The sequence below is a fragment of the Falco biarmicus genome, chromosome 20 (assembly GCF_023638135.1).
Source record: "Falco biarmicus isolate bFalBia1 chromosome 20, bFalBia1.pri, whole genome shotgun sequence".
NCBI lineage: Eukaryota > Metazoa > Chordata > Aves > Falconiformes > Falconidae > Falco > Falco biarmicus.
This window is the reverse complement of record NC_079307.1, coordinates 978,304-993,399: the sequence shown is the minus strand read 5'-3', so window position 1 is coordinate 993,399 and position 15,096 is coordinate 978,304. Positions and strand designations below refer to the sequence as shown.

General features: G+C 52.4%; 1 protein-coding gene across 5 annotated transcripts in view; it reads left to right on the top strand.

Annotated features, from left to right (window-relative positions):
• The window catches only part of ARHGAP32 (Rho GTPase activating protein 32), a 258,191-nt gene extending 252,283 nt beyond the window's left edge, over positions 1–5,908 (top strand). For all 5 annotated transcript variants that reach the window (XM_056322830.1, XM_056322827.1, XM_056322828.1 and 2 more), the window contains one exon: positions 757–5,908. In XM_056322830.1, the coding sequence (XP_056178805.1) occupies positions 757–3,009 (2,253 nt within the window). In that variant the 3' untranslated portion in view covers positions 3,010–5,908. The remainder of the gene's footprint in view (positions 1–756) is intronic.
• The last annotated feature ends 9,188 nt before the right edge of the window (positions 5,909–15,096 follow it).

Below are 15,096 nucleotides of genomic sequence, written 5' to 3'. Positions count from 1 at the left end.
TACAGGAGATCGGCGCGGTTTCCTAAGCGAACGCAAGTTGGGAAACATCCCAGTATACCTGCTCCCCGTGGTTTAAAGGGGGAAGTTTTAAGGAGTTAGTTGTCTGCTGGGGTGACCGATACAGGGAATGCTAGTTTAGAAGTGCTCAGAAACGGGTAAGGATTTTTGCATCCTCTCTTCACTGAGGCTGACAATACTCTCTTCCACCATCCTCTCTGATAAAGCAGGTCAGGTTCCTTGTGTGACAGGTAGACATGGAAGCATTCACTCAGAAATCCAACCCACCCATGAAACACCTGCAGGCTGTCTCGACCACCGTAGCCACACTTAAGGAAGGGATTTCTGCTGTATTACGCTACTTGATCTGCTCACCAGGGTGTGAGGAGCTTAAATCCAGGTACATTTTCATTAGGAGAAGTATGTTGATAAGCAGACCACCTCATAAAACACTGTGGATGCTGTGTAAAAACGTTAAGCTGCTGCTATAGAGACAGCCACCTCCTCCCTAGTTTGACATTTGCAGAGTGCCCCGTTTTGTGATGGGTCCCGAAATCTCCCAGAGGCGCCGCGCTGCCCTTGCTGGGAAAGGGAGCCTTCACATCTCGTCTACAGCGAGCAGCCGTGGCTCTGCACAGCAAGCAGAAACCAGGCACAGAAGAACCAAAATTGAACTAATCCATGTGTGATATTTTACCTGCAGAATAGGAGGGGCAAAAAGACACTTGCCTCTAACTTCTGCTGGTTTCTTCCCTACAGGTATGGGGCACAACCGCACCTGAAAAGCCACCTGAGCCCACGCCTGGTTTTGTCTCAGAAAGCAGTTCTACCACCCGCTGCTCTTCTTCTGTGCCCGCGGGCCACCAGAGCCATTTGGAGAAGCCTCGGGAGACCACGAGGGCTCCCCCACTGCACCTGCGGTCCGAGTCTGTCCCTACTCACTCCTCCTACAGCTTTACACCCCCTGTCCCACCTGTGAGAACACTGGAGAGCAAAATTGCTGCCGCCATGCACTCAAACAACACGGATGCTGTCAACAACTCCAATTATCACACCTTCCTGTCCTCCTCCATGCTGGCCTCCTCCGTGGAGGAAGCCCTGCTGCCACCACCACCGCCTCCCCCACCCAAGCACGCTTCCCTGCAGTCTGTGTACGTGCCGCACCCCAAGCCAGAGAGCATCCCTGAGCCCCCTGGGCCGGACGGCTACCTGCATCACAAGCCGGCTTCCATCCATCAGTACAGGCCTGAGAGCGTTCCTCCTCACATCTCCTACCATGGCAAGCCCGACCAGCACCAAGCCTTCCCTCCTCGGTCAGAGACACCCACTTCTGCGGGCACCCGCTACAACACCTACACGAACCAAGGGAAGAGCACCTCGGCTCTCCACTCCAAGCCTCGCAGCCGGACAGAGTTTGTGTCCTCCGTGAGCCCAACGGGCCTGCGTAACACCAGCTATGCCGAGGACGCTCCACCCTACCCCACTATCCGAAGGGTTCAGTCGCTGCACGTCCCCACCCCCGCCGCCTCCGCTATCCGCTCCGTTCCCATTTCACGGACCGAGGTACCTCCAGACGATGAGCCGGTGTACTGCCCGCGGCCCCTCTACCAGTACAAGCCATATCAGCCCCACTCCGACTACCACGTAACTCAGCTGCAGCCTTACTTTGAGAACGGGCGGGTACATTACCGCTACAGTCCTTACTCCAGCTCTTCTGGCTCCTCTTACTACACCACTGCCGATGGGAGCTTTTATGACCTGGACCCCTACAGCACCGTGCGGGTCAGGCCCTTCCACCCCCTGCCCAGCCGAGACTTTGCATCCTACGCCTCGCGGCTGCAGAGCAAAGGCCTGTACCGCTACCCCAGCTTGTCCGCCTACCCTCGGGGTGGCCTCATCGGCCACCTCGCAGGCAAAGAGCACAGCTTCGTCAGCAGAGACGTGCCTCCTGCACCGGACATCAAGCACATGTATGTGTCGTGGGACCTCGAGGACATGGAGAAGTACCGCATGCAGTCTATTCGCCGGGAGAGCCGCACGCGCCAGAAAGTGAAAGGGCCAGTGATGTCCCAGTACGATAACGTGGCCCCACTGCTGCAGGAGGAACTGGGAGGACTGGATGTAATTCACTTGCGCAGCAAATCAGATCCTGGGAAAACTGGCCTCCTCACCGTGGCAGAAGGGAAGGAGGGGAGGTACCCAGCCAAAGCAGCTACGCCCGAGGGGGACGAGCGTTACTACATGCAGCACCCTGAGGCAGAGCTGGACAGAGCCCACTACCACGGCGCCTACGGGAACGGGCAGTCGGAGAAGCCGTCCCTCCCCCAGAAGCAGAGCAGCGTCCGGAACAGGAAGATGCACGAGCCCGGCTGCAACGCGAGCGAACACAGGCCGCACTTGCAGCAGGAAGCAAGCCATAGGCAGCCTTCCGAATCCAAAAACGGGCCCCCTTATCCCGACTACAGGCCCAAAGGTGGCCCAGAGCCCTCGGAGCCCATCGGTTACCAACACTCGGGCAGCAAGTACATCCCGGCGAACCAGGAGACCCTGAGACTGAACCACAAGGAGGTGAGGCTGGCGGAGGACAGGCCAGACTTGGAGAGGTCTCGAGCCAGACCGAGCACATCCGTGGAGAAACACTCCAGAGACTGCTATAAGGAAGAGGAGCACGCCACCTCGCCCATGGCACCGCCGCCCAAGCCCGAACGGAGCCACAGCCTCAGAATGCAGCACCCCGAAACCATGGAGAGGGACTCTGCCCTCCTCTACCCATACCAAACCCTGGGGAAACGCCAAAGCACTATGACTGTGGTGTCCCAGTACGATAATTTGGAGGATTACCATACCATGCCTCAGCACCAAAAAGGGGGCTATGTTGGAGGAGGGGGGTTTGTGCCCCCCAGTTTTACCCATGTGCACAGTAGAACTTATGCCACGGCCCTTGGCCAGGGAGCCTTCCTCCCGACGGAGCTGTGTTTGCAGAGGCCTGAAACAGAGGTCCATGTTGAGTGAGCTGGCGTGGGGGGAAGGAGGGATAGAGTCTAAGCAGCCTCTGCTGGACAGCGGACTGTTTTATTTTTTCAGTGACGGAAAAAAAAAAAATACCCCCGCCCCTGCCCCGATGAGCAAAGCAAACCCACCTTCAGCCCCACCCCGACCAGCCTCCCACTCACTGTTTTTATGTAGTAGAAATATAGCTTTTTCATGTAGTTTTGAGACAACTGGAACGATAGGGCAGGCTGTTGGCACACAGACGTTGCCAGAGAGGCCGGGCAGAGCTGAAAGAGATGCTGTTGGGGCAGGGAGCGAAGGAAAAGCTTTTCCTTCCATGGATTTTGACACTGGCAGTTACCACCGCTTCCTCACCGCGCCTCCACGGTCCTGTGCACGACGGACTGTGCGTGCAGCTGTTTCCCCGCGAGCCCCGTGTGTAGCGAGCTGCCCTCCCCACTGCTAGCTCCCAAGAAAGGGGCTCCGTGACATGCCTTGCGAGAACCACTCTTCTGCCCCCTCTGAGGTTACACGGCAAGAGTGGGCTAAAGGCCAGGGGGGGGAAACTTCCCAAGTATTTTCTTCTTGATAAATGCAGAGGTCCTGCCCCTCCCTTGAAAATTATTGCTTAGGCATAGCGGAGCCGCTTCAATCGCTTTGAAGCGGGTGGGAGCCTGTTGTGACTTCAAGCCTGTGGAATAGGCTCTGAAGCCAAAGTTCAAAATACAACACGCTTTATAAATGGCTTAACAAGGGTGCTTCTGACTACAAGAAATCAAATTACTTTCAGTTTCTCTATTGTAAGCAGAGGCCAGCTGTGGAAGCCAAGTAGGGCAGGTTTGCATTTCTCGTACCAAAAGAAATGAACACAAAAACACACCAAACCGTGCACACGCCGTTGGGAACAGCACACCCATCTCATGCCAATTCCTCTTTACTGCTAGGCTATCTACAGTCCAGATGATTTAATACCACATTGTGGCTGGCCAGACAGTATCATCTCTCTACCAAAAAAAAAAAAAAAAAAAAAAAAGGGGGAAAAAAAAAAAAAAAAAGAAAAAAACACCAAACAAAAAACCACTATAAAAATCAGAAAAAGATCTCTATAGCATTATGTCCAGCTTGTAAATTGGAGCCTAACTTACCAGCTGGGAATGACTGTGTAAGTGCCGAGTTATCTGCATGACCAGCTATTATTTGCCCTGGGCCAGATCCTGCAGCTCTTAGATCAGGGAATGGAATGCTCCTGTTGACCTTAAACCGGAGGTCTACAGGACACAGCTTTCTGTAACCTGTAAGTTCCGTGTTGGCCAGGGGAGCCCTGTGACGTTGTGGCACACACAGAATAGTTACGTGCTGTCTGTGCGCTGTGACTTACTATTGCCTCCCGTACCGCAAGTGTAGCTCCTACCGTATTCAGTTAGCAGTAGGGACAGAAGGCCAGTGCACTCTCTAATACGCTAATAACGTTGTCCTAGGTATTTAAAAGCTTTCCATATTTTAAAAGAAGCCAGGCAGCATCTCAGACTTCCCAGGACTCGGTACAACCCCACCTTATAAATAAAGCACATCCATTTCATTAGACAGGGCTTGCAAGCAATACTTGAGATTTAGGAGTTTTTAAATGGTCACTGATTAAGTTCCAAGGCCATTCCTGTTCCGTGTGGTTAAAGAACTTCTCTACCCGTTTCGAATCTCTATATAATGTTTTATTAAAAACCTGGAGGTCCTGCAGTTAGCACACAGCTGTTAAAGGGAGCTTAGATGGTTGTTTGGAACAAAATTTTCACAGCTATTTCGGGGCTTTTAAAGCATAAAGAAAACCTGCTTCTAGTAGCTAACTAGTCTTTAGCTATTTGCTTCTTTTAATCTTGTAGCCTTGTCTGGGGCTGTTTTCGATAACACTACCTACACTACCTTATGGTCCTATTTTATTGTGCAATGCTGTTGTTTTAAGCATTTTGTTTAGAAGAGTTGTTCTTACATGTTACGGAAATAAATCTGGCAGTTAGAAGAAAAAAAAAAAAAAAGAAAGAAAAAAAAAAGAAGAAAAAAAAAATCAGCACTGTGATCCAGGTTCCCACAGTCTCCTTGTGAGTAATTACCAGGTAGAGGGGTTGGGTTGTTTAGGGTTTTTTTGTGAGGGAATGGTTTTTGTAATGTTTTCTCTTAGGAAAAACTAACAAAATCACGTGGAAAGGGGCCATTAGGTGAGCCACGCTGCGGGCCACCCTGTCCCCACTGCTAGCTAGCTCCCTAGGAAAGGCTGAACTGTCCGGGTGCCTTGGTGCAAGCTCGCCAAGGCAGCCCAGATGCAGGCGGTGCTCGCTCAGCGGAGGTGGGAGCTGTGTCAGGGCTGGTGCTGGTCCTCACCGCTGTAGCACAGTCTCCCCACAGCTGCCAGTTACCTGCCGAGGTCTCCGGTTGAAGCAGGGACAACGCGTTTGGTTCAGGCTCTTTGGGATTCAGGTAGCGAGAGCTGTAGGTCAGACCTCTCTCTCCACGAAAGCCTTAACTCCCCTCTCCTGCCGCAACTGCCCTCACCTCCATTTTGGCCTTACATTAACCAGGACTATCCTGCTGAGGGGGCTGAACCCAGCTCCCACTGCTGGTAAACGCCTCTCTGGATTTTCCTGCTCAAAGCCACCGTCTCCCTCTAGAGATCAAGTGCCATCCCTGGACAATTCCTGTTCCTTACAGTCTTGTGCTACTCCTGCCCGAGCCTGGGCCCCACAGCTCGCTGCACTGATGAGGTGCCAGGTGCCGAGCACCCTCTCATCCGTGGGAAACAAAAGCGTTCAGCACCTTTCCAAAAGGGCTTCTAGAAGTGCACACCCATGCGCCTGGATGGCTGCTCTGAACAGCCTTCCTCTTGAGAACAAGGAGGTCTCCATTAAAAAATAATAATAAAAAAAAAAAAGACAGCGGAAAACTTGCCGCCCAGCCACCCCCCATCCCTCTGCACGCAGCCACAGCAGTGTGTGCTTCACGGGCTGGAAGCTCTTGGAGAACCCAAACTAATTTCCGTACATCAGTGTTGAGCCACAAGTACAAAAAAACTCAAAGCAAGGTTAGGGCACCAGCTTTTCCCAGAGTATGCTCCGGTCTTTAGTGTCGCTACCGCGCACGGCTTAAACATCTGGTACCAGCCGGCCGTCCCCCCGCATCCCCCCGCGCAAAGCCATATAGTGAACTATGCAGTTCTGCTCTTGCACTCTGGTTGATCTGATGGTCCTTAGAAAGAGTTTTACATCCTTTACGTTCACAATAAACCCAGACATCCAGCTGTACCTTTGCAAAATTCATAGCTGAAATTAAGAAGGGCGTCGTGCATCAGAGCGAGGGGGGGGTTACGCCAGGGGTCTCGGTGAGGTGGATGGTCTGAGGTAAGTCGGTAGGTCAGTTCCTGGCATCCTAGCAGAGACACGGGAGAGAGCAAGGGGACGGCAACGCAAGTAATACTCTCTTGCAAGCCCAGTTCTGCTCAGATTAATTTACCGCCTAACTATCTCCAGCGAGACAAGCAGCTGTGTTCTTAAATCGCTCCCCTGTCCTTGCCGCCAGCTAGCTACATCTTCAGTTGCCGCTTCCGAAGGTTTCAGCTGAGGCTCATGCAAGCGTTAGGGACGGGTAGCGCCAACTCCGGATTTTCACCTCTGCTTTGGAGCGCGGTGTGCCGCCCCCAGGAGACCTTCCCCGGCGAGGGGGGGTGCAGATGGCAGGTGAGCAATGAGGACCTAGCCCCTACGAAGTCTTAAGTAAAGCATTAATTTCTGATTTTTAAGAAGTCTTTATCAGGTAAAATCTATATGCATATATGACAAAACAACTTTGTGCCTATGTCTTTCCAGAGATCCTCATTTTGTGCTCATCATTTGAAGGGGGGGGGGGGGGGGGGGGGGGGAGGGCGGGGGCAGTAAGGATTGCACAGTGGTAGTAAGTTGCTACACAAAACCAAAACCAACTTGAAAACACACTGTTCCTCTTTAACCCCAGGCAGGGACAGAACCTCACGTGTACTCTGCCATTCACCCGTGCATCGACAGGGCATTGACTGATGTGATGTGTTACGTGTCAGGAAATCTGGATGAGAAACCGTTTTACTTTCGTTACAGGCGGCTTAGGCATGCAACTCTTTTTTTTTTTTTTTCCCAGAGCCTTGTGCTACAGAGACCCGATGTTGAAAGGCATGGTCTGGTTTAAACAGACGTACAACATAATTAATACCTTTGTGTGCAGAGTCTTGCCTCGTCCAGTTGGGGGGGAGGGAGGGGTGGGGGGGGAGGGGGGAGAAAAGGGTTGTTTTGCAGTTCATTTTCCTGCTGTAGAAGACTTGATTTTTCTTTCCCTGAGCCGCATGAGAGAAACATCCCAGAAAGTCTTGGGTTACCTTTGGAGTTCCCTTCACTTTAATTTATATAGTGTCTTTTTTTGTGAACTGGTGTAAAATGTATATGCCGACAAGCTCATGTATTTTTATGTAAATATTTTTTGTGGTTTCCCCACTTGCCCTTCTCTGTAAATATTTAGAATTCTCATATTCTTCTCACCTTGTATGATGCAGATGTGGTTTTGTTTCTGTTTTTTATTTGTACTGTAATGCAACAATCCAGACTGAGGTGTCTTGTGGTATTAAACAAAAGCAACAGTCCCACTGAGCTCACACTCAGATGTGCAACTGGACAGCATTAATCAAGCCAGGTTAAAAAAAAACAAAAAACTATCCTGTTGTGTTTGTGTGTGTTCTTGCCTCTGCCTCGTTAATCAAGAGCGTATTTTAAAAAACACGGGAAAAGCCAGTTTAGGGCCGTGGGGGGATGCGGCAGGTTTCTGGAGGACGTGACTGTATTCATACACCGAGGCTATTGCAAAATCGCTCACCTTGAGCCCGTGCCACTGCTTATCTGTTGAGTTACACCTGTGGCCATGATGGCTTCCTAACAAAAAATGACCCAGCCTGGGCATTTTTAGTCTCCCTTTCCTCTCACCCAGCGTGACAGTGCAAGGAGGAACAACTTGGCGTTCGCACAGAAGGCACGAGGCAGATTAAGTTGGTCCTGACAGATGGCGCGGGCCACCTCGGCCCTTGGAGCTGCCCAGCAGGGATTCCAGGCACCACAGCAATATGGTTCATAGTTAATTAACAGCGAAAGGATGATAAAGGAAGCTAATTTCATATGGTTTTAACTTTGTAAGAAGGACTTCTAAGAGTCTTCTCATCCAGTAAATGTTACGCCCTTTAGAACTGCTGCCAGGAATAAACCCAACGCTCCTTTCCCCCGAGGCCAGGCCAGCCCCCCCCCAACCCCCACCCCCACCCCCCACTGAGCCCGTAGGACACAGCCGGCGCGGGGGCATCACCCCCCATGCCCGGGAGGCTGCGTGAGCACGGAGCGGCTGCCGAGCTTACCTTACATCGGGGCTACCTGCGGAACCTCTGCCTCGCCCGCCCCAAATCCTCACTTTCCGATGCCGGTCTACTTACTAATCCAACGTACTTACTGCTACGCATCCAGCCTCTCCTGCCGGACACTTGTGTCTTGTAAGGGAGGCCCCCCCCAGCAAGGCCAGCAGCCCACCCCTGCTCCGTTCTTGGGAACCCCCGCGTGGCCCCCACAGCTCCAGCTGTCCCACAGCAGCACGGGCAGGATGGGGCCCTTGCACGGGCCGCCATGCAAACCAGGTGCCCGCGCTACATTGCGGCTCCGTCGCGTTGATGCATGAAAAGCAGCAAGCTTTTCCTCTGCTGAGCACCACCAGAGACACCCTTGCCACATCCAGATGACAATACGAATCAGAGCGGCAATTGCCCACGTAGGAGCCCCCCCAGAGCCCCCCACGCTCGGTTTCCACCCCCACTCATCCTTGCCCAGTGAAGGCATCTGTTAATGATGCTGACACCGAAGCTGGCCTTGAGGCCAACGGCGGAACACAACGAGGGTGACTTGGCATACGGAACTCAACTTTTCTGAAGCCCAACAGACAAACACATCTTTGCCGAAGTCTTTGCGGCAGTTCAGCAGAGTTTCCGCACAGGACACGAATCCACACAGGACGTTACTTGACCATTGTCCTTTTGCCAGCGTTGGGTCTTAGGACAACGGTTGGGAACAGCAGGGCTGTGGACCCCTTGCCCCAAGGGAGCACTCCCAAGAGCTGACACGCCACCTCCCCAGCTTGGTTTGGCCTGAACCGCTCCAACAGCGGTGGTGGCCTGGTGCAACGCTCTGCTGACGACTGCAGCGAGCACAGAAGTTACCAGCTGGGTGTTTTGCCACACATCAAAAGAGGATTCCGTGCACAAGTGATGCCAAGAGCTTTTCACAGTGCCCACCTGCTGCAGCACAAACTAACTAGCTGGCTGCAACAAGGCTTTTACCGTCGGTCAGGTTCTACTGGCCCTGCTGTTTCTCCTTCCTCCAGAGGTCAGACCACACTCCCATCCTTATTTCTTTGCCCACTGCTTTGAAAAAAAAAAAAAAATAAATGATAATACTCAAGTTTTCTCTGCCAGCCTGTCCCGAGCAGCATGCTCATGGCTGAGATTAAAGCTTAAAACTGTTCTCCCCTCTCCCAGCTGCTCTGTAGCGTGCCCAGGGGCTGGTAAGACCCCAGGCACAAACCTGACCCTCCTGCAGAAGTGCCTCCACCAGGTCGCGCTGTGAAACCACATTTGCCTCAAAGTCGACTTTGGAGGCGGTTTAAAAGGCTTATGGCTCCGTTCTAGCAGTTTCTGATCAGGTTTCCAACTCCTGAGACGGAGGGGGGGATTTTTGTCTTGAATTTTTCATTAAAATTGAGTACTCGGTGCTCCTGCATAGAGTCTCCCAAGGAGCTCCGCTGGTCTCGGTGAAGCACCACCAGCCTGCAGGTGTCACGCAGGGCGCCCAGCTGAAAAGGCTGACTATCAGCAACGCTGAAGCATCCAAAATGAAAAGCAAACTGCAGACCTCGGCAGATCACTGCTGCTTTTCAAACAAGCTATCAGCTGTTCGAGGGCTCCATCCCTAGAGGAACACTGCAACGTGTTTGCTTCAACGCTAGAAAAGTCAAACAGAAGCAGCAACTGATACTGGAAAAGCCGCAGCGCTGCTCAGTCCCCCCCTAGTCTTCCTCCAATGAGCAAGGATGCCCTGCTAAGATTAATTATCAGACTATGCACCTAGAAGACCCCCCCAGCCAGAAGCACCAAGTCCGGCATCTGTCAGAGCAAAGCTGACGCGAATGCAGGAGTCTCCAGCCACACGCACAGCCCCAGCAGCGCTGAACCCCCCTTCCCAGCACAGGACCGGGCTTCAGCCCGGATTTGGCTTCTCACCTCCACATCAACCAGGGGCTGAGCACCTGCTCCAGACAGCCTCCTCCCCCCGGGGGCCCAGCAGGACCCCCGATACCCTCCTCCCTGCGTGAGGGACCTGCAGCAGCAAACCCTCCAGATGGGGAGGCTTCTGGTGCCCCTCTGCAGCAGGACCTGACAGAAGTTTGGCAGAGCGTCACGAGAACGAGGAAGGGACACGGGAGGTCACACAAATCCCCTAGATTAGCATTCCTGGTGCAAAAGCGCTGCTCGGTGCAAGAACAGCCTGCCATCACCTCAGACAAGAGGCTGTCACAGATGGCAAGGCATCCTGCCCATCGCCTGGGTCACAGCCCAGGAAAGCCAGACCGGCCACTTCTAAGGGAGCACTTGTGGCGGTGGGGGCCGGCAGCAACAACCACACTGGATGGGAAAAAGCAATCTTCCCTGCTCCTCATCCTCCTGGGGACAGCAGGAGCAAGGTCCCTGCTCCACTGCTGTCCAGCCACCTCCCACACCTCCTGCGGGAAGGACAGGGAGGGCACAATCCTGCCACTTCACGTGTGCAAAAGCTTCGAGCCAGCTCTGCATCAGGAGCTGTCACAACATCACTCACCCACCCCTCTGCAATCACTTCATCTCCCTTTCCTGAAGATTTTTTGTTTTGCCCAGTCTCTCAGCGGGGTGCACAGATGCAGTGGGACAAAGCCCTCAGGTCAGCGCAGGGGCACAGCTGGCACCAAAGGATACTGGCTAAAACAAGGTTCTTTAGCCTGCAACACAGCTCTTCTTCCCGGTGACACCTTTGGCTCTTGGAGTCCCATGACAAGCCCAAACAATTCAACTTTCCCTGCTATTAGCCAGCTCCATCTTCCCACCCAGCTGCAGTTTATCCATCCGCTGCCCTGCTGCAGTCCATCCCTTCCAGCCCAACTGCAGCCTGCATCTGTGCAGGCTTCTCGCACTGCAGATCCATGCCCTCGGCACACCCACGGGACAGCCTGAAGATGCACGTTGCCCAGTATCTACTGGTTGGGCTCCCACTGGATCTCACCGCTCCAGCAGCTCGGGAGGAAGGGGAGCCAGCAGCACAGTTCTGCCTTAATGCTGTTGGGAAGGGGTGGGGTGTCCTGAGGAAACCTTGCCAGGGATCCCCCACCACCTGCTTGAATGTGGGGGCTGCAGGCTCCAGCACCGCTGCGGAGCACCACCCCGTCGCTGCAGCTCTGCAGACAGGCAGCTGCAACTGTTTTGTCCTACGGTGTGACCTACCTGCACCCCCAGCCCATCTCCGAAGTCACCAGTCGTACAGGCTACAGAGCCCGAAGAGCAGGTGCGACCTGCAGAAAGTATCCGTTAAGTAAGGAACGGGCTGTGCTGGAGCAGGAAGGGGAAGGCCTGATGCAGATGCAACGCCCAGCGAAATTAAAGATGCCTCAACTCTGTCATGAGCATCTTGATCCTGCAGGGTAGAGCCCCTGGTCCCTCCTTGCCCCAGTGGAGCAAAGCAAATCAGCCCCCAGACAGACACCCTCGACTTTATGTCTGCGTTCTGTGGTTCAAACTGGCAGTCAGGGAAGGCTCTTACAGAATCTGCCTTAATCACCCGCCCGGAAAGATCTCCCTGCCCAACACAAGCCTCCTCCAGCCTCCCCGCAGGGCTGGCACCCAGCCTGTCTCATCTTCACGTCTCTCACCGTGGATTTCCCCCTCTGCAAATGCTCAGAGTTTTCCGGCCCCCGCCAGCGATGCTGCACCTTCAGCTCCTAGTTCAAGGGGGTCGTTGTGCTACAAAGGGACGAGAGTTCTCCCCGGCTGGTGACAAGAGAAGCCCATCAAGCACCAGATTCAGACGAGAGACTCCTGCTCTGCCCCTCGAAGGCCCAGCATTTTCCTCAGACACGTACACAGCACCACACCCCAGTTCCCTCCTGTCTGCAGCTGCCTGGGGGTCCTGGAGCAGGGCAGAGGCCACCTATGCTCCAAAGGGGGGGGACACTCCCCTTGTAGTGTGCCCAGCACATTCCCTGTTCTGCCACCCAGTGCCTCCCCAGATCGCAGAAGAGACCTCACTGGTCTGATGAACAGGGGACAAGGGGAAAAGGAAGATGAATCTCCTCAGAAGCACAGCATCCTGCTACAGCTTGACTGAATTTATTAATTGCTGACGGATATAGTCAACGAGGCTGCCACCTTCCTGGACAAAGAAAAGTCGCCCTTCTAAATATCAAAGGCACCAGGAAAGAATGAGATCCTTGTACAAAAGGGCAGTTAACCCTTCTGGCAATTTTATATTTAGAAGGATGCATGGCTTTTAGAAAGTGTGACAGGTCAGAAAGGGGAAACAGGTTGCACAGAGTGCAAGGGGAAGGTTTTCAACTAAAAATGTATTCATCCTTTTTTTTTTTTTTTTTTTTTTTTTTTTAAGATCTAAGATGCTAGAGAAGAATATTTGACGCTAGCAAGTGCTGGAACTTCATGCATTATTCAAACTGCATGAACGTTTGAAGACCAGAGACCTGGAAACATTCAATGAGAACAAGTCACCTGGCACGTTCCCAGGGAGAAGTGTGGGTGCTCTGTGTCACCCCAGCGGAGGCGGTGGCTGCGATGGTTTCCGTGGCCGACACCCTACGGGCTGTACCTCAGCCGTACACAGCAGCCCCATCTCCCCCCAGCCCTACACTACACAGAAAACCCCAGTGAGATGTGCCCAGGATACATCTAGGGTGAAACGGTTCTGGACCCACCAAGTGCCAACCATAACTCAGAGCAAACTAACACAGAGATGCCGTAGTAAAGCAGAAACACAGAAGAACGAAGCGCAGTAATGAAGGTAACGCAGCAAGCCCACCACAGACATGCCAGTAAAAACCACGTCTCCTCTCTTCCAAATCAACACACCCTCCAGGGCAGACAGTCTCGTCAGTAGTAATATTCTAGGAGAACCTCATTCTGCTGCGCTTTTGAGTTATGGATTCAAACACAAGAATTGGGGAAAAAAAAAATAAAGTGCCAGACAGGGCCAGGTTCTCAGCCAGCAGAAATGGAGCCACAGAGCGGGTCTTGCTTCTGAGGGTGGGCAGGCATCTGCCCTGCCCCTCTCCCTTCGATCCACGCTTGCCTTCCACGGGTTTCGCTTACTTTATTAGCGCCTTCTACTTTTCTTTAGATTTCCTCTGGTTGCTTTTTTGCGGGAGATCTGAATCACCTCACTTAAAGGACTGTTTTCTCCATCTCACACCTTTAGTTTCTCTTGCCAGCTCCCATCCGAGCTCCGCAGCATCCCTCTCTCTCTCTGGCCTCAGAAAGACGGGAACCAGAACGTGGCCAGTCTCATCCTCTACTGCAGGAGACAGGGTTGCCCAGGAGGGATGGCTTCACAAGGAAAATACGCAAACGCATCCCACCACAAACACAGGTGCCACACTGTGCTAGCCATTAATGTTTCACCAATTTAGAAAAAGTGGAATTTCATTGATAGTAATGCATTATCATCAACAATGCCCCAACTAACGCTTGCTGAGGGGTACAGAAGGCACATTAGCAAGCTGCAGAGCAGTCACTAACTCCTGCAACAGAGCAAGGGAAGAAGCTGGTCTACGCTTTCTCACATTTCCCCTATATGAAAGGCTCCTTTGGAAAAGAAAACAAAGTTAAAGGAGGACTGCTTTTTAAAGTGGAAAAATATCTTCCTCCATCACCAACACAACTTCAAAAGCAAAACCCAACACACTGTAACAAAACCCCCAACCCACAGACTTTTCCCTTCCAGCCCCAGAATTATTTTAAGCTCTGCGATGAGCACAGTGGTCAGCATCCCCACTCCGCAAGCTCTGCCGCGGGGGAGGGAGCCGGAGGTCTCGCTCCTGGCTGATCCCAGCTGCCAAGCCAGCTTCCACAAGAGCCGGGCGCCGCCTCAAACCACCACTACTCTGAGCAACAGGCAAGGAGAAAGTGCTCAGACGTTTTTTCAGATGCACTTTCTGGGTGCCTGACAGGAGATTTTGTGGTCTGGTCCACAGACCAGCCGAGCACTCGGAGCTGCTCCCCAGGGCTGAGAGCGCCACGTTTGGAACACCTGAAGGGCTGAGGCTGCGTACTTGGGGTCAGTTTAACTGAATAATTTTCACATTAGGTTGTGAGGGACAGATAAGCCATCAGCAAAATGGAGAAATTCCCCTTCTTCAGAGCCAGAGGGGTTATTTACTGCTTGTAAACCATGTAGATACAATAGCCATCGGTGCCGTAAAAGCCCACAAGGCTTTAAGTTAATCATTCTTTTTTCCAGACCAGGATTTGAATAAGTAATACAGGGCCAGACATGACACCACAGAAGAAAAATTATAGAATAGAGGCTGAGAAAGTGAACACAATCCATTCTGCCCACCAAGTGAGACAGATGAGGAGCTCTGGAAAAGAATAATGTAACTGCACAGTAAAAGACCATCAGAATGCAGATACACAAAGGTGCAAATTGAGATTCACCAGAAATCTCTTTGCTGGCAATTCCCAGCTTTTAAGAAGATCACTTTGTAACCTTAGGAGTATGCTTTTTTTGTGGGTTTGTATTATAGATGCAACCTCTGCTCTCTGCTTCTGCACACACATTAGCATTTTTCCACAGAGCATGGCTCTGCTCCCACCCTCAAATATAGCAGCCTAAATGTCCACGTTCCGGCTTGCTTTCATCTCATCTCCTGCAGAATGAATAATGGAGTAGCGGTAAGGAAAAGAAAGGAGCAGACATGCCTGTTTGGAGTTTCAGACCAGACAGCAAGAAGCTTCAAACCCAAACTGGCCAAATTAGA